Raw genomic sequence first — 20,727 nt, forward strand, 5'->3', positions numbered from 1 at the left:
CCCTGATGTTATCTGTTAGGGGGCTGGTAATGACTCCAGAACTGCTTTCACAGGTGGTGGCTGCACAACAATCGAGGTAAAATTAGATCGAAGAGAGAAGTTTTAAACTGAGTATTTTGTGAATAAACTATTTATTACATTACATCCTATCTTATTAAACTTTATCTTCAAAGGTCATGTGAGGATGACGTAAGTAGAAATGTAATTGAATTCCCAAAAGGAATCTGGGATGCCCAAAAATGGAACGCAAATTAGAGGAACTGCTTTGTCATTTATATTCATTCTTTGTGTCTGCTAAAGATATAAAGAAAATGAGAACTACATAAGGCAAAAATAAAACTACATTTTAAAAGTTTTTTTAATAAAATTTGCATTAAAATGAAGCGATATAGTTTGTAAAGAAGACTCTTCAGTTGTAAAATACTGTGAATTATATTGATTTCTGTGATTTAGTTATGTAGTTTTAAATCATATTACCTTATTGTAGTTTAAAGACATAATTATATTTAAAGAAAGAAATAAGTAAGGTATTGCATTTTTTAAGGTTGTTTAATTTTTTTTCTCTTTTTTAGAGACCAATTATTGGTGAAATGGATTTGTTGTATTTTGCTGACGTGTGTGCTGGTCCTGGTGGTTTTTCAGAGTATGTTCTTTGGAGGAAGAACTGGCAAGCCAAAGGGATTGGTTTTACTCTAAAACATTGTAATGATTTTAAACTTGATGATTTTTTAGCCGGAACACCTGAATCATTTGAACCCTACTATGGTAAAGCCAAATAATTTTGAGTTATATTTAGTGAATTTTTTTGTTTATTTTAATACTGTTATTTTGTGATTTTTAATGATTTTTTAGTTTTTGTATTTATGGTATTTTTTTTTAAAGAAAATATTAATTTTACTTTATATGTATTACAAGTTCACTTTTCATTAATACTGAAATTGCAATTTAAATCATTCAAATATGATGTAACTCTCATCAACAGTGTAACTTTCTTTGACGATTTTATATGCTAAGTTTTGTATGCTGATGCTATCCAGTAATCTTTACAGATATTTGCCAGTTCACAAAATGTCACTAACACAGTAACACTGTTTTCAATTCATATACCTCTAGGGGAAAGGCAAGCAGCTAATTTATTCTTTCATGAATATAAATGACTGTAGATCATAGGTACAGTAATCATCCTGGTATTTGTTTGGTTTATAAATATAAAAATCCACTGTTACGAGCAGTGAGGATTGTTATGAGGACATTCCTGATACTATAAGAAATAAAATATTGGTCTTTTGTTATTGCTTTGGGTGATTATTCAGGCATTCAGGACTGTCATATATAACTTAAATCTATACAATTATAAAGAGGAAGAGGGTTTTTGTTGTTTGGAATAAACAAAAAAAACTACTCTATCAGTTGCAACCAAATTTTTACCCATGTTTCTTGGCATAACTCTGAGAAGGTTTTTAGATATATTTTGTATAACGTATATATGAGAGGTTATGTCTTAAGTAAAGACAGTTTCATGGTAAAAAAATTTATTTTGAAAATTTTATAAATATTTTTTATTTCTCTTAAATTAACATAACTTATAACTTATATTAGTTCTACATAATCGTCACTAGAATTAAGACATTTATCGTAGCGATACACCAGCTTCAATTTACCCTCGTCGTATTCTTCTCCTGCCAGTCCATTTAGTCACTGATTAACAGCATTTTTAAGTTCATCACCCGTGAATCGCTTACCACTCAAAAATTCTTTAAATTTCTCAAACAAATGGTAATCAGAAGGAGCTATACTCCAGACTATTACTGAGAACAAATGTTCTCAGTAAATCATGTGTCAGACTAGACCCGCAACATGTGGACACGCATTATCATGCAGCAGGATGACGCGGTCGGTCAGCCACCCATGTCGTTGATTTTGAACGGCATAACATCGAATTTCACAGCAGCCTTCTTCATTTTTGGTCGTTCCACATGGTATAAAATCTATCAGCAGTATGCCAAACTGATCCCAAAAGAGTGTCGCCATCAGTTTGCGTCCAAATGGCTGTGGCTTGGACCTTTGTTGGCCTGGTTGGGGATTGAGGATGATGCCATTACTTGACTGCTGGTTTCTCTCTGGCATGTAATACAAAATCTACGTTTCATCGCTGGTAAAAACTGAATTAAGGAACTCATCACCTTTTTCTTTGTAGCCCATCAAGAATTCCAAAGCAGATCCCGTTCAGATTTTTTTGTGAATGTTCCATTAAGACATACGATACCGACCTTTCTGAAGCCTAAATAGTTACGAACAATGCGATCAATAACAGTTCTTGAAACATCAGGAAAAAGAAGGGCCAAGTCGAAATCGTTAAGCGGACAATCTTTTCTGCTTTCATCATTGATGCATTTCAACAAGTCCTCAGTGATTATCAAGGGTCTCCCTAAACATTCTTCATCATGCACATTAATTCTGTTATTTCTAAACCTTTCACACCATTTTCAGATGTTTCTTTCATTCATTACATTATCACCATACACAGCAACCAACTGCCTATGAATTTCAACTGGCTTAACGTTTTGATGGTTTAAAAACATGTGACTTCATGTATATCATCACAGTCGGCGGCAATATTGATTTTTCTATTAATTTTATAACGTAATAACTCATATGTAATCAAAGTTACTACAACGCGACAACTTAGACAACATTGCAGTGTGTATATTACTAGCATGGCCATGAACAACACAGGTTCGCCAACCTTAAAGAGAGAAATTTCCCAGTGGTCTTCACTTTAAGATATCCCTTGTATATAATGTAAATCAACTAGATCCACCCAAGTATAGAACTAACAAATATTAACTTATTTCGTTGATTGTCTACAAAAGTACTTTTGCAGGATCCTGCATCATCAGTTGTATGTAAAAAAACTTTTTGTGTAATTAACGATAAAAAATATTAAAAGATTAAAATTAAAAATTGAAAATGAAAATTTAAAAAAATAAAAGATTAAAATACGAGATGCTACACCTCGGAGTTAAAAGTTTGGGGAATTTGAATTTTGAACCATTACTGGTACGACCTGCTGCCGCTAAATGTGGCTAACAGTACTCTGTGAATCAGTGTTCCAACAGCTGTGACGGTTAGAGCATGCATTGTTGACTTTTATGCGGTTGTGTAACGTGTTTTACTGTTTCGGCGAAGTTCTAAATGGCAGATTTTAAAGAGCAAAGAACCTGCATCAAATTTTGCTTCATGCTTAAAAAACTGGTTCAAAAATCCATCGTGTGCTTGCGGAAGCATTTGATGACAATGCTATGAGTAAAAGTAAAACTTTTGTGGTTCAAACGATTCAAAGATGGATGAACAATAGTCGATGACTATGAGCGTTCAGGAAGACCATCAACAAGCGCAACACCAGAAAACATCGCGAAAGTGTGAGAGGTTATTTTGCAGATCGTAGACAAACAATCCATGATGTTTGTGCAATCGTACAAATGTCATATAGGTCTGTGCAACACATCTTGTCAGACAATTTGAACATGAGATGCATTGCTGCAAAATTCATACCGTGACTGTTGAACAGCGACCAGAAACAAAATCGCGTAGCTGTCTGTAGTGATTTGAAAAATTCAGCAAGAGATGACCCTAACTTCATCTCCAACATCATAACCGGTGATGAGACATGGGTGTACGGGTATGACCTGAAACTAAGCAGCAGTCGTCACAGTGGAAGTCGCCAAGTTCACCGTGGCTAAAAAAAGCACGCCAAGTTCGAAGCAACGTGAATTCCATGGTGATTGTTTTTTCGACATCAAAGGCATTATCCATAAGGAATTTGTTCCTCTTGGTCAAACTGTCAATGGGATGTTCTATTGTGAAGTTTTGAAGCGGTTATGTGAAAGCATTAGGCGCAAACGTTCAGATCTGTGGGGTAACAACAGCTGGGTACTGTACCATGACAACGCGCCCGCGCACACATCACTAGCCGTTTGGAATTTCTTGGCTTCCAAAAAGACGGTAGCGATTCCCCACCCACCCTTTCGCCTGACCTTGCCTCGTGCGACTTTTTTCTCTTTCTGAAAATAAAATTTCAATTGAAAGGCCGTCGTTTTAACACAATTAAGGAGTTTCAGGAAGAAACGCAGGACGTGCTTCGAACACTTACACCTGCAGACTTCCAGGGTTGCATAGAATCATGGGAGAAACACTGGGATCAGTATATCAATGCCCAAGGGGATTACTTTGAAGGAGACAGTGGAAATTATAAGTTATGGTAAGCTATTTTATTTTTATGGTAAAATTGCTCGAGCCTTTGGGTAGCACCTTGTACAAACACATATTGACACATATGCCTTGAACACATGCAAGGCATATGGAGTCAATTGGGTAACATGCATGTGGTCATCCAATATATATATATATAGATTATGTATAGTAGTGGAGATTTGCTGGTTGAAGCACAAACTTTAATGAATTGAATTAATGAACTGTGAGTTTGTATCACTGTATGAGCTGGATTTGAACTGAATGATTTGATCAACTGAATGAATAATATTACAAAAATAATAGAATTAATTTACATTAAATAAAATAAAAATGAATAAATTAAGAAAATTCTGTTTAACAATAATGGGCTTCCCGTGTGGATAGCATGTGTGGCAAGAGTGCTGAGGATGCGAGCGCCTCATGGGACGCTAGACCAATCATCACTATCAACTGGTAACAAACAGGATGTCCTTGGGGCATAGGTTGAAGGCTAATTTTTGTATCCATCAGGTACACTCTCAATCTAACAGATCACTGTTATTCAGAAATTTATACTATTACATAGTTTGTCTGTTATCACATCACCTGATAACCAACCAACCAATTACTTTCAAATTTATAGGTTACATTTTTGTTATCCCAGGGAAGGTTTTAAGCTATCAACTGAGGCCCTAGCTCCCTTGGAGGTTGAAAAATCAAAAAAATATTCATTATTTTTAAGTTGTAAATTACAGATACTCATTAAGGAAAAAAATAGATTAATCCTTTTATTTCATTCTTATATTTCTGCCACCATGGCAAAGAAATAGGTCATGAATTTTTCGTTGTCAGAGGTGTTTGTACTTCAGTTACATAGTTACTATTATTCTATCTTTTATAATTTAGTTTCTTTTTCAGGTTTCTATAAAGCCTGAATACTACAATTATTATTTATCAGTATTAAACTCACAACCATGAGGATAATGTACAGTGCGGATGGCCAGGGCGTGGAGCCCTATGGAAAGTTGGGAATGGCAACTGAAGCAGGCTCTGCAGGTGTTCTGCCAAATTGTGAATGGCAAGTGAAGTGAGCTCTGTGGCCATGGGGTAGGCCCTGAGGAGCTCCTGAGCTCCTGAGTTGACCTGAGAGCCCCAAGGGTCCAGGTTCTGGTTAGACGGGCTGGCTAGTTTTATATGATTTTCACAGTTAAATATAATATGCATAAAATATATATATTTTCAGGCAACAAGACTGGTAGCACAATTCAGCTAGACCCCCTATAGACTAATTCAACCCAAAGGAATTGTACTATGAAATGTTATGCTAATAAATGATACAATCTGATGAGTGCTGTGATATGGAATTAAAATGAGATTTTTTCTGTAGACATAATATTTCCATAAACATGACTTTCTTTATATAAACATGACTCGTTGTTATTTATATACACTTATGAGGGCATACATATAATATAATATAAATCACATGAAAAATTATTACCAATAAATCTTGTTAATATTTATATCAGTATAATGTTGAATTTTTGTTCAAAATGTTTTAGTGTAAAGTTTAATTATTTTACAGAACATTTCTAGTAGTAGGTGGCAATAGAAGCATTTAGTTGAAAATAAACTAACGGGCAAACAGATTAATGCACTGGCTATAATATCTTTGTCAAAAAAGGGTCCCTTTTGTAAAAATATTTTGTTGATAATGCAGGTATGAGGTTAATATTTTGATATAGAGGAAATCTATCAATTTGAAAAAAGGTTTTAGTTATGTTTATATCATATTAGTGTTAGATTTTTTTTTTAATGTTGTATAAATATTAGTTTAGTTTATATAAGTCTTTTTTTTTTGTAGTAAATGTTTAAAAATAATTATTTTGTTGTAGGTGCCAAAGGTGATGGGGATGTTTATGATCCAGATAATGTAGAAAGTCTGACTGATTTTGTAATGGCAAAAACAGATAACCTTGGTGTTCATTTTATGATGGCTGATGGGGTAAGTTAATATTAAGTATTTTTTTTTTTTAAAGTTTATTGTTAAGTAGATTTGTACAAATTAATTTTTTTTATATAAGTTGTACAACAATTTTTTCCAGGGATTGAAAATATAGCTACCTAAAATTTATTCTTCTTAAATCAGTACTCTTGTGTCTTAACACAGGTTTGGAATCGGTTAGTTTAATAGCGGCATGTTACGCATTCTACTGTGCCTTAATGGTGGCTCTCATGTTTCTGACTCAAAAGTTTAGATCCTTGGCAAGAAGGTAAACTATTCTGATCTATTGAGTAGATCACTTTTTATCTACTACTTAGCCTTACACCCTTCTTTCTTATTATTGGCTTTTTGGGCAGAGGTCTGAACCATCAGGTTCCATACTGAATGAAGTTGCGGGGATCTTAAGAAATAATTTGTCATTGGTATGAGGGGGCTCCCTCTGGACTGATTCTAGGATTTGTTTCTTGTCTGGTGATGGCATAATTAGTCTATCCCCTCCCCAAGAGAGAAGTGATTAAGGCTTCATTTCATTGGTAAATGCTAATAAACAAAAATGAGAGATAGGTACTCTAAATAGTTAGTTGTCACTAGATTACTTAATAATACACTCATAAGGAATGATTTATAGTAAATATTCTCCCATCAATCATCAAGATATATTGAGATATAACTTACTGCTGTATCATCCCATTGAGATCTCACCCTTTAGGATACAAAAACTGGTGTACTACTGTAATAATAATAATAATAATAGTGAAAGGAATATGTGGCTGCTAGAATTTGACATTTCTGTACGTTATACACAGTATGCCAAATAAGTAATAAGACTGATTTTTTTCTAGGAATACTTTCAAGAAATGCACCAAATGTGGTAACCATTTTACCGCTATATTTTGTGCTTAACACGTAGACACTTCGATCGTGTTGATGACTCAGCCAGTGCATGCACAGCAGCCGTGAACGTATAGTTGTGCAAGTAGTGGCGGTCAAACGTACCATCATGGATCAAAGAGCTGTGACAAAATTTAACTGTAAATTAGGAAAAACAGCATCAGAAGTTTACACAGCCATGCAATGTGTTTATGGGGATGATTGTCTTAGTCGTGCACAAGTGTTTCACTGGTTTTCAGCATTTAGGAATGGAAGAGAATCCGTAGAAAATGAACCACGTGTCAGATGTCCTGTGTCTGCTTGCATGGAAGAAAATGTGGAAAAAGCCAAGAAAATTGTTGCCAGTGACAAAACGAATTATCGCCAGAATGCTTGCAGTGAAACTTGGTGTCAGTAAGGAAACAGCCAGGTCCATTTTAGAGAAAGATTTTTCCCTGGTTTGTGCCATATTCATTGACAGAAGAGCAGAGAAACTATCGAGCTGCGTGTTGTGTCAGTTTCATTGCCGCAGTTGATGAGGATCCTAATCTGTTGAAACAAATTGTAACTGGGGATGAAAGTTGGTGTTTTAAGTTCGACCCAGAGACAAAATGTCAAAGTATGGAATGGCATGGAATATCGTCACCGAGGCAGAAGAAACTCAGGTTGCAGAAATCATGCATCAAGGCAATGGTGATTGTTTTTCAATGCTTCTGGAGTGATCCATTGTGAATCTCTCCCTGAGGGCACAACAGTGACCAGACAGTACTACTTACGAGTCATGGAAAGTCTCTTTGTTCACTTAAAGTCTCTTAAAGTTCTTAGTTTCAATACAATGCTAGTTGCCTCGCTACTTATTTGGCACACTGTGTATATTTAATACTCATACTTGAGTTGCTTATGTTTATATTATGTATTTTTATATTTCTTTACATTTTATTTAGTTAGAACATTATATTTTACTTGCATAAGAAAATTTCTGTGTTGTAAATTGAATATACAGAATTATTGAATTGCCAATTATCTCGATAGTCACATACAAAAAAAATTTTGAATTATGTTCATATAATTTTTATTGAAAGGAAGTGTTACCCATGTTGGGAGCCTATGTGAATTTGGTAATGTTGGTAATCATGATAGAAAATATAATCACTCACTTGTTAGCCAGCTGTTATTAAGCATATAGTGAGCAGAAGTGTCGTACATAGCTTCAGTACATATTCATAGTTGCATAGTTCAGATGTATTTCAAATCGCATTCAAAAGTAAAATACCAAACATTATAATTCCATTCTTATCCAGTTGCAAAAATACCATTCAAATCCACCAAATTGGATTTGGTTTTAAAGCAGCTCATATACCAACCTTACACTACAATCCTGATAGGTGATTTTTATAGGGACTGAGTAATCACTTAGTTTGTGGCCTCCTTAATATTTTCAGACTTCCCATCCCATACTTTCTTAGTTATTTGTGTTAGTTAATAAAGGAAATTAATCATTAATTGAAATAAATCCTAAATTGCTGAATTTAAAATTAATATTGAAAACTGTATTTTTAACATTTTGAAAATAACACTACACTTACTTCAACCAGCTTGAAAGCAAACATTTGAGCATGTGTTTGGCATAAATGGGAAATTTAACTTTACCTGTAGTATTGTAAGTAAAAGTTCCAAAGTTTATTTTTTTAAGTTATTAACATGTAAAAAACAGATAGTAGATAATTCCGTAATAAATTAATATAGGCTGTGTCTGCGTTTATTGCCCAGAAAAATCCAAACAAAATAAAACCAATATATGGGTTTTTGATTTATCTTCATTAAAATACAAAATATATTATAATTTTTTTCAGTTTAATATTTTTTATTGTATGCAATGTATTTAGTCATTTTTATTACATTGTGAATTTATTTGCAAGTTTCATTAAAAAAAATGTTCTTGAAAACATACATAATAAATTTGTAATAAAACCATTTATTTTTTTTTATTTCCTGTTACAGTAGAAAATGTTTATATTAGTTATTTACTGATGAAAATACTATTTCATTTCCTCTAGATTGCAGTAAATATCCATAAAATGATGCAAAGGATTCTGTCTTGCCTTCAGAATAAAAAATATTGGCATCAGATTGGTTCTCCAAACCTTTATTTTCTTGACAGTTCTTCACAATTCATAAAAAATACCCCACTAATAGGTAGCCCCTGTCTTTAATATATGATTATCATCATAAACTTAAAATCTGTCATCTTTATGTAGCCTTTAATGTCTATAATCTATACCTGCCTTGTTAAAATATTTTGTAGTGCAGAATTTATGTTTTCTGAAAGCATACATATTACATACTGAAATATTTGAAAATATTTACTTTTGTTGATTATTTTTTTGCCAGGATTGTGGGAAGAGGCTTATCTCTGTTCCTTTTAAGAATAAATTTTAAAAGCATGAATGGTTTATAGTTGAAGAACTAAGTATGAAAGTAGGAGTAGATGAAAAAATATATATTTTACAAAAATAAAAAAAGTTATCTTCTTCAAAAACAATTCTTGTGGTATTAAATTTTCACTTTTAAGTTGAAATTATTATAGTGATTGTTTATTTGTTTGTTTTTACTGCACCAACCGATTTAGCTATTGATGTCTTTAACTGTTTATACATCAGTTGTTAGTGAACTTTCACATGATTGTATAAATGTAAACATTTGTTTCATGTTATGTTTGATGCATGTAATAAATTAAATTATTGAAAGAATGAAGTCTGGTCCTGTTTTATTATTTAACCTTTTACCATTTTGTCTGTTGTTTTAGCGAAATGCATTTTCTGATTTTTTATTACATTTTTAGGTAAGGTTCCTTGCTATTAGGCAAAACTATGTATATGTAACAATCTTTCATAAAACTGTTTTAAAGATGGTGACTTGTGCAGCTCTATTCCTTTTAATGTGGAACATATTTATTGTATATACTGTAATAATTTAAAGAAAAAATAAAGTAGTTTGGATAAAGTAGAAGTAACAACTTCTTGTCAGTCATCATTTAGTGATGTCTGGTGTCCCTGGAAACATTCCTTACAATGTTGCTAATACAGTAAGATTATTTTTGGCTGTTTCTCAACCTTCCCATAAGTAATTACAACTGATACTCTGTTTAGCACAGCTTATTAAAGTTGGTAATGAAGTCCGCTGTTAACAGGCTTGCTATTTTGTTAATTTATGTTGATTTTCTTTAAATTTTCCTTTTAAAAATATTGGTAATTTTTTCTTGAAATAACTTACACATATTTGATTTGGATTTTTTTTTGTCTTCAGTCATTTGACTGGTTTGATGCAGCTCTCCAAGATTCCCTATCTAGTGCTAGTCGTTTCATTTCAGTATACCCTCTACATCCTACATCCCTAACAATTTGTTTTACATATTCCAAACATGGCCTGCTTACACAATTTTTTCCTCTACCTGTCCTTCCAATATTAAAGCGACTATTCCAGGATGCCGTAGTATGTGGCCTATAAGTCTGCCTCTTCTTTTAACTATATTTTTCCAAATGCTTCTTTCTTCATCTATTTGCCGCAATACCTCTTCATTTGTCACTTCATCCACCCGTCTGATTTTTAACATTCTCCTATAGCACCGCATTTCAAAAGCTTCTAATCTTTTCTTATCAGATACTCCGATTGTCCAAGTTTCACTTCCATATAAAGCAACACTCCAAACATATACTTTCAAAAATCTTTTCCTGACATTTAAATTAATTTTTGATGTAAACAAATTATATTTCTTACTGAAGGCTCGTTTCGCTTGTGCTATTCGGCATTTTATATCGCTCCTGCTTCGTCCATCTTTATTAACTCTACTTCCCAAGTCATATTTGGATTATACATACATATAAATCATTGAATCATGCAATTTTATTGTTCTTAAATGTATTCTTTAAACTAAGAACACAGTTCTTAGTTAAAAAGCTTTTAATTTGAACTACAAAAATGTTACATGTTCTTTGTTAAAATTTAATTTGTGTCAAGAGTCTATTTTATTATTTAAGATTCTTTAATCAGAATAGCAATTTCTGGTAATGTGGTGATATTTTCTAGAAGACCTCCCATTTTGTTATTTTTGCAATGTAGTGTGATGATCTATCTGTGAGATTATACAGGCTAATCTAAAAAACGATGACGATTAACTGTTGTATCTTTTGTTTGTAACGTCATAAGGTGACTGATAAAGTAGTCTTCCCACTCTTAAAATCGAAGTATCTGAATCTATAGCTAGCTATGTGTACATTCACTTGAACTTTGAATCTGAGACTTAGCTTAAATAATAAATGCATTATTTAATAAAATTATTTTTTCAGGGATTTTCAGTAGCCGGTCAAGAAAATATTCAAGAAATAATGTCCAAAAGGCTCTATCTATGTCAACTATTAATTGCTTTATCAATTGTACGAACTGATGGTCATTTTGTTTGTAAATTATTTGATCTATTCACACCATTTAGTGTAGGCCTTGTGTACCTTATGTACAGATCATTCCAAAAAATTTGTATCCACAAACCAAATACTAGTCGTCCAGCTAATTCTGAAAGGTTTGTAATATTTACTGTATGTTAAATATTTAATGTAAGGTTACAATTTTTTCATCATAATATTTAAGTCTAAATGTTTAAGATGTGTGTTTTATATGAAAGTGAATTTTTAAAACATGCCACTCCAACTTACCAAAGAGTTACTGAAACTACTACCAAATGAACTTGAATGAAAGCCTGCACAATGGTTTTTAGAGCAAATGTACTAAGACAAAAAATGACAGTTGGATGGACAATTTTTGATTTTCAACAATTTTTTTTTCGTAGAGGAGTTTCTTATGAACGAGTAACTTGGCTAGGATGTGGAATCATAGAAGGAAATCAAAGTTGTTTTGTATCAAGCTTTATATGTACAGGGTAGATAAAGAATTGAAAATTAAAATTTTAAATAGCCGAAAGAGAAAAAACACCACATCTAGCGATGGAGAAGTTATAAATACATGTTGTAATATAAGGAAAATAATAATCTTTTTCAAAAATTTTTGCTTTTCATGTCATAGCTTGATCTAAACTTGAAATTTTTTTTAGATTACTCAGAATTTTATCCTAAGATTATAGAAAAAGTACAAAAAATAAGAGCGTAAAACATTTAAAAAAGTGTTTATTCTTTTTTACAATGATATTTATGTTCTACCAAAGAAAACATTTTGTGAAAATTTTAATTTAAAAAAATTTGGATCCATACTTGACACACACTAAAGGATATTTTTCCTTTAATTTGAAATCAACTTCATATAAATATGACAAAGTATAATAAAATCTTGAAGTTTAGTGCTACATTTCCACCCTCATGGTGGTATTAAGAGGATTTGTATATTTGTAAATAAATGTAAATGTAAATCAAAATTATGTAATAATTTTTATCGAGGAAGTAATAGAAACATATATTTGAAGCATAATAAATTTTTTATTAGGTTGCAGCCTGATAAACTTCATAACTTCTATCATTATAATTTTACTGACATTATGTTTCCTATTTTCTGGATCATCCTTGTTTATTTTCTCTGACCTTGTACCAAGTGAGCAATTTAATTGCTGTAGACTAAACACAGTCGTGACATGTAACATTTTATGAATGAAATGAAAAAACATAAATTAAATTCTTTGTTTATATTAGCAAAAGCTTATATATATATATATATATATATATATATATATATATATATTTATAAGCTTTATATATACACACACGATACTATATTTTTATAAAAGATGTTTAAAGTGAACACCCTATACAGCAGTGCACTGTTGTGCTCGAGTGATCAAATCGAGAATCACCTGATGCAAAATGCTATTGTCATTGCTATAAATTTCTGATTGAATGTTCTCCTTCAGTTGATCAATGGTATGGGTATTTGATTCATAAACTCCTCCTTCAAATACTGGCTGAAATTCTTTAAATATCAGCTGTGGCCTCTGAAATACTAACAGAAAGTCACCTATTATTTCATTTTGTTTTGAAATCAACCCTGTTGAACAAAATTTGTTAAATTTTAATCAGATTGTGTATGCTACTCTTTGTTGGGATACTGGTGTTCAGAAATTATTTGCAAATACTTGACCCATTTCTTGAAAGGATCCAGAGCGCACGTAAGCTTCCACTGTAACAATCGTTTCCTCGATCAAGTAAGGCATTTTAGAAAAACACAACTGCATAGAATGAAATTACACTGTACTGAAGCATGAACCATTTTAAAGTTGATAACAATAGACAAAGAGTAGTTACAAACACAATCAATAGTGGCATTAGTAGTAGCAGCAATGGTAGCAGCGTGATACTGAAATAACTGCAATTTGAGCTGGCTTGAATCGGTTATAAGTAGCTCACCCGTACACTAAAATTGTATCAAAATACTGAATTTAATCTATGAATATATTAATAATTGATTATCATTTCAACCTCAGTGGAAATTATAGTAGTATTTATTATTTTCATGTGTGTCCTCCTCAAATTTTACATAATATAAACTTGATTAATGCAGTAACACAAAGAACATGTTTTAGAATAATTTGATGTATGTAACCATTATATGTGGATGCTTGGTTAGGATTATATGTGGATTCAACATGTGTAGGTTCACCGCTTGCAAACGGTAGAAACTATCAAACATTCTATTAATTTGTTACTGTATAGTTAAAGAATATACCTGTTTAAAATTTATGTAAGATGTTTACCTATTATTGAATAAATCAGAAAATACATTATAATTAATATGTTAAATAATAACTAAGCTAACATGCGAGTTTACAACAAAACTGGTGGTTTGTTTGAGTTTTATATTAAAAATAACCAAGGTTAATACTATATACCGTGTAAATAGTATTCTTCTACCTTATATTTAATACATTAGCTAGGGTTTACTTTTTTTTATTACTACAGTCGATTAAGTAATTTTATGTCTAGTTTGACTATTTTAAATAAATTCATACGACTATCAGGATTATATTTATTACGAAGAATAAGAAACTATTTTACCTCATAATGACTTTCTTAATCTCTTAAAAACAAACTCCAATGCCTGCTGCCCTCTATTTCTGTTTTTCTTCCCCCAACAGGGCTTTCCTGAAATTTTCTGCTGTGGGAGCTCCTCCTGTGTTATGATAAATTTCTTCTTTATGGCTGAATGTTTTAAGTATATGGTCTGTACGAAAAGTTTGATGATTGCGGTCAAAAAAACAACAACAAAAAAAAATTCAGGGAAATATTTATTCATGCTTAAGCTTCACACTTTCTTCTAAAGCATCTATCGATTTGAACCGCTTCTCTTTGTGGCCATCTTGACTCTAGGAAATAGAAAATAATCGACAGTGGCTATATCTTGCGAGTACAGAGGAAGTTCCAGCATTTTCATCTGTCATTGGTCAGAAATTGCCGTACAGTAATGATCGTGTGAGCCAGTCCATTGTCATGAGGCTGGATCCAATTCTTGATTTTATGAAAATGCAATTGCACTCGACAAATTTGGTCCTATAAACATTTCAGGATGTCTTCATATATAGCAGCAGTAATTCACCCACAGTAGACAATATTCAATAATTCACGTGCGCATTAATGCTTTCATCGTTACAGCTGGTTACGTTTTAATGGCCTCCTCTCTCACAATCTTCTTTCTAATGACATCCAACCATCACGAAAACAGGCAATCCACTTGAACGCATGCAAACGAGACATAGCTTACTGCCGTGTGGTTGTTTTTTCATTTAATTGTTTCTGTAGCACATTTTCAAAGAAAAAAAACAGAATGTTAGTTTGCACATCATTTTGTTTTCTTAAAATCTAACCATAGAAATACCTTCACAAAATCAAATGTACAACACAACCTGTTAACCCAAACTGAATGAACTTCAGTTATGTTGTTCACAAGACTTCTTTCAACAAGTTATAAGTTCGCCCACAAAATTGCACTACTAGTTCCTTTTTTTATAGTCTCAGTACTGGAACCTTTTATACAGAGCATGTATCTTTGTTAAAATATGAGAAGTTCAGATGATCATTTTGTAGGAAATCCAGTTTGCAAGTTTACTATCAGCGCATGAAATTTTATAGTTATCCAGAATTATTGTTAAATGTTAGAAATCTCGATCCAAGCTAGGAACTAGGAATGAATGAATATGTCAGATCACCATTACACTAGTAGGAATGTCTGGCCATTACACTAGTAGGATCATGTGTTATTACAGTTTAAAAAACTTTTTTTTTTGCTTTTTGGCTAAAGTAGAACCACTTTATTCAATTATAGGAAGGATTTTTTAGTCTACTATTCTTCCAATATTTCTTCATCCTTTCAGACCTTGCCTTTTTTTCACTCTCTGAAATCACCCTTCTTTCGTGTTGCCTTTCCATTCTTGGTTGTAATATAGTTTGTTTCTTTTTCAGTTTCTTAATTTCATCTGTTTTTTTATTTTAAATCTTTTATTGTTATTTCAAGTTTTTTCAAATCTTCCTTAATTTCTGTGATCCATTTTATGTTGCATTTACTATCAGAGTTTTTCTATATCGTCTTGACAATCTGTTCCCCAGGTGTTCTGATTTTTTTCTTATCCTTCTGGTTACAGGTTCTAATTCTTTATACACTGCTTCACTGGAGAAAATTCTCTAGTGTCCATCTTCCTGATATTTTTTATTAATGCACGTACGTGCTATCCTTTTCTCCAATTTTCAGGATTCTGTTTATAACTGTGAAGTTGTTTTAAACAGAGTTTCACTTCATATATTATTTCCAGTTGGATCACAGTTTTGTAATGTTTTCAGTGTCATAACTACGGAGAGACATTTTTTATTGTATATATTTTTGGTGAGTTTTTGTGGATTTGTTGACTCTGTTGTTCCATGTACGTTTTTTATCTAAATTGTAAGTGATAATTTCTCCTTATTTAAATTTATTGACTATTTTTCTTTTTCTTGGTCATCTATGATTTAACTACAATTTATCAGTTTTATTATTAGCCTGTTTTTTATGTTTTGTTACAGATATATAATCTGTAAATATAAAAGAAGTGATTGTGATGCTATTCGATCTTACATGTTTGACTTAAATTTACATTTTAACAATTTAGGATCAAATAGTAATAGAGATATTGTTGAATGTGTACCAATGACAGAAATGTCTAGTGATGTAGACTTCTTTGACTATATTTTAAACTCCAATAACAGGTAATTATTCATTTTTATTTAAATAATTTCATTAAATTCCTTAAAATGAATTTTAATTTCATTAAAATGTTTGCTTGTGTTTTTTCTTTTACTTTAAGTAATCAGCATTATAAAACATACATAACAGATTTTAAAATATTAAAAATTATTATTGACCCGTTTCAAAATGACATGGAAATTTTTCAGTGTCTTTTTCACTGTTAAAGATTTAGTAGTGAAACAGTTAATAGAGTCTATCTTAAAGTAGTTAGAAAACCCCTTTAGAACATAGTTAAGTAATAGTGTATCTAATCAATTTTGTTAGTTTATTATGTTTTTTTGTTAAACTTAACATTTTTCTAATTTCTAAATTGTTCATGTGAGTTGATATCTTCATTTTAATATTGTAAAATTTAGATACTGTGGTTAATATGCACTCTGTTTTTATGAGACGATTGGCAATGATTGATGCAAGATAGTGTTCTCTGTTATCTATTTCCCCTACTGTACTAAAACGGAATGTGTGACCCATTGCTTCACATTAAAAGTGGTTACATTAATGTTTGTTTCCTACAGCTGTGACACATGTTAAAACTGGTGGTACAAGGGTACCGATCATCAAAGTTGCTTTTTGTAAGAGTAATAACAATTGAATATCATTTTGGAGGACCTCACCTGCTGATACAAAGCAGAATAGTTGGCTCAGTAAAACGTTCATAAGAAACCACTTCTCTTTTAATTTTTTCTATAAGCCTGCCATGAGTTGCTATTCTGTAAAATGGTTTTGTTTTTTATGGAAATGAATCATGACTCGTGTCAACCATTTGATTGTAGAGCTTAATATATACACTAATATCTGTCTGGGTTATTTGTATGTCTGGTGTGGGTGAATGTAGTAAATCCAATCCTTTTTGTATTTATTACAGTCACTGTGATTTAATTCATACACTGCTTGGTTATTGTATTTGTCTTTATAGATTTTGTTAATTTGCTGTATGATCTGTATTTTTCTGAAAGCTATAAAAAATTACAAGACATATTCAGGTTCTGTCAGAAGCCCGCAGTTTAAAAAAAGATTTTTTGTACATTTTTAAAAAGTTAATCAGTTTTGGCTACATCATCACCAATGATTTTGTCAATTCTCTGTCCTGGTTTGAATTTCTACCACAAAGCCAAATTGCATATTAAGTCATGAAAAATGTGAGTTATCAGGTCTTACTACATTTGAATTATCTTGGAAGATTATTGGAATATCAGCAGATTTCATGAGAAATTTGGACATTAATCTGATATATCTGAATGCAATCAGCAAAAGATAATTTCTGTATGGTACTGATAGATAGCAACAATTTCCATGATGGTATGGTAACCTTAATGTCTCACAGCTTATTATTAATGACTAACCAATATCCGTACTAAATTGTCAGTGTTTCATAAAGCTGTAATAAGGGTGGCTACACTCTGTGATGTTTACCCAAATGTAAGCTTTCGTAACAGCAACATCACCTCATTTCTTATCTGGGATTCTAGCATGATAAGAAACCCAGAAAAAGTGATGTTTGTATTGTGTAGAATTACTACAGTGTTTGATACAGTTACATATGAACTGTGAAGCAGATGTATATGAAACTGCTACAAATTTGAATCGACCAATATTGAAAACTTTATTTGTACCTGATAAATAAAAAACAAAGTTTGATTGTTTATTAACAGGACTATTTCATGGGTCAGTAAGTCAAGTTTTCTGATTATTAATAAGCAATTTGGTTTTATCATATTCATTTAGCTGTTCACCATTACCATTTTATACTTACAGAGATGGAATTTTGATTCTTTGTTACTGCTGTGAGATAAACAAAAAGGAGTGTTCGATGCATTCTGGTTGAACACTGAGGCTTCTTATTGTCTGTATCATGGTCTCAATATTTGGTGGGGTTCTTAGAATGCATCTGATGTTTTTTTTTTCATTGCAGAAGCTGTTGATCAAAAGTTATAACATATTTCAGCTGAAATATATAACACTATAAACTAATAGCTGTTCCAATTTTTAAGAAACTATTAATAGTGTATTGCCGTTTAAAAAAATCTTTTCACCACACATGCATAGTATTTTCACTAAAATCAGATTTTTGTGCAAGTATCCATTATTTTAAATAAAGCTTTTAACTTAAGCTGTCAATGTTACCAACCTACTTTAAAGGCCGCGGATTTTCTATGACACATACTGTATGATCACACATTTTCCGTTATGAACACGTTAAGTTATGAACAAATAAGCTTTCTTATTTTACTTTAAAAACTTCCTTGAACATCACTAAAAACGGCTAATTATTATTTTTTATATTATAGACTTGGAAGAAGACAATTAGTACATCTTAAAAAAGTAATTGCTTTCTGTAGAGATACTAAATTAGAAGAAACTAAACAAAATGAACTTCGTCAGAAATGCCTTGACTATTGGGGTGTACCTTCAACTGCCAGAAGACCTGATAGTACATCAGCTGAAGCTATGGCAGCCCAGATTCTAAAAAGGAGTAGTTACGGTAAATATTGTTAATCATCATTAAATTAATATTTTACAATAAATTTTTTTTTTTTTAAATAAGACTTCAGATTATAATACTCCATATACATAACTAATTGGTTGAAATATATTTAGTATTGACAGATAAATAAAGCCTTCCAAGGTTTTATTTTAGTCTGATACACTTGTACTTAGCTCACAATTATTTTATATACGAGGTGTATTTAAAAAGTAACAAGAATTTTGAAATTTTGTGGGTTGTATTAGTCAGATTCTTGGAATTTTTTTGTTATATTGGTAAACATGTCTGAAACGTATCTGTACATTTTTAGCTATATTGAATGTTTAGTCTGTTGTCAGTTGTGAAAAGGACAACACGTGGTTTACGGATATGATATTGAAACTAAGGCTCAATCGTCCCAGTGAAGGCATTCTGGATCACCAAGGCCGAAAAAAGCTCGACAAGTACGGTCGAATGTGAAGGTTATGTTCACTGTGTTCTTCAATTTTAATGGCATAGTGCATCATGATTCATGCCACAAGGTCAAACTATCAATAAGGAGTATTACCTACAAGTTCAACGCCGTTTGCGTGAAGCGATCTGAAAATACACCCAGATTTATTGCGAAACAATTCATGGCCAATGCCCACGATGATGCGTCTGCTAACACTTCATTGCTTGTTCATCAATTTTTAGCCAAAAACAACACTGTAATGATACTCCAGCCGTCATATTCACCAAACATAATAGCCCCATGTGACTTTTTTGTATTCCTAAAAATAAAGAGAACCTTAAAGGGCTGTCATTTTATAAGCATAGATGAGATTAAAAACGAATTGCTGAAAGAGCAAAACACTATTCCTAAGATCGAGTTCCAGAAGTGTTTTGGGGATTGGAATGGCACTGGCATAAGTGTATATCTATTGGGGACTATTTTGTAGGATATAACAATGATAGACAAATAAATAAAATTCTTTCCAAAAAAAAAATTCTTGTTACTTTTTGAACACACCTTGTCGTGTTGTGTATGTTTATATATATATATATATATAGATACACATTTAAAACATGAATATACATTAAATGAAATTTAAACTATCGGAACACATTAAATATTATATTTGTTAAACTTAGTATATTAATTCCAAGAATTGATTTTTGCAGAATCCTGCATCTTCAGTTGGTATTTAATTATACAGGTAACATAAAACTGAACCCATAATGAAACCGCTACTCATCACTGTTTATGAGAGACTGTCGCACAACTAGTGGATGTATATGTTACTACTGATTTTTGCTGCTGCTGTGTCAGGTGGTTACGTGTTAGTGCAGTATTGTGAGCTCAGTTATGTGTTTGTGTAAAATCTCCTATTCAATCCAGGATAGGATAGCTACAGTTGATAGTTGAGGCCTATATTTGTTCTGGATCCTTTGAAAAATAACGTCAGGTATTCGTAGAAAAATTTCCAAATGCGAAAAAATTTGCCAGCAAAGAGTAGCATACACAATTTAGTTAAAAAATGGCATACAACAGGTTCAGTTTCAAATGAAAAATGAGATAGGCAACCTTCCATTAGAACTCCACAGTCCATTGCTGACATTGAAGGGAGAATTATTGCCAGTCCAAAAAAATCACTATGCAAGTTATCCCAACGATGTGGTGTTAAATGCACATCTTGTAAAATTCTTCATGAATTAAAATTGAAACTGTACCGCGTAACAATTGTGCAACAACTGAAGGAGACAGACAAACTGAAATGACTTGATTATTGTAACTGGCTTCCCAAAAATATTGTTGGTGGACAGATATACGTGTAATTTCATTTATTGCTGTTTAGTGTGCCGTTTCCGGTAATTGTATCGTGGGACCAATATTTTTTGACCA

The 20,727-nt window shown here is 31.9% G+C and overlaps 1 protein-coding gene across 1 annotated transcript in view; it reads left to right on the plus strand.

Annotated features, from left to right (window-relative positions):
- Nucleotides 1-20,727, plus strand: part of Cmtr1 (Cap methyltransferase 1) — a 105,267-nt gene that overhangs the window by 45,381 nt on the left and 39,159 nt on the right. Inside the window, exons 6-10 of the mRNA XM_075367888.1 lie at nucleotides 573-765; nucleotides 6,129-6,238; nucleotides 11,455-11,684; nucleotides 16,156-16,338; nucleotides 18,667-18,860. Coding sequence (XP_075224003.1) covers nucleotides 573-765; nucleotides 6,129-6,238; nucleotides 11,455-11,684; nucleotides 16,156-16,338; nucleotides 18,667-18,860 — 910 coding nt within the window. The remainder of the gene's footprint in view (nucleotides 1-572; nucleotides 766-6,128; nucleotides 6,239-11,454; nucleotides 11,685-16,155; nucleotides 16,339-18,666; nucleotides 18,861-20,727) is intronic.

The sequence above is a fragment of the Lycorma delicatula genome, chromosome 6, assembly GCF_047948215.1.
Source record: "Lycorma delicatula isolate Av1 chromosome 6, ASM4794821v1, whole genome shotgun sequence".
NCBI classification, from domain to species: Eukaryota; Metazoa; Arthropoda; class Insecta; order Hemiptera; family Fulgoridae; genus Lycorma; species Lycorma delicatula.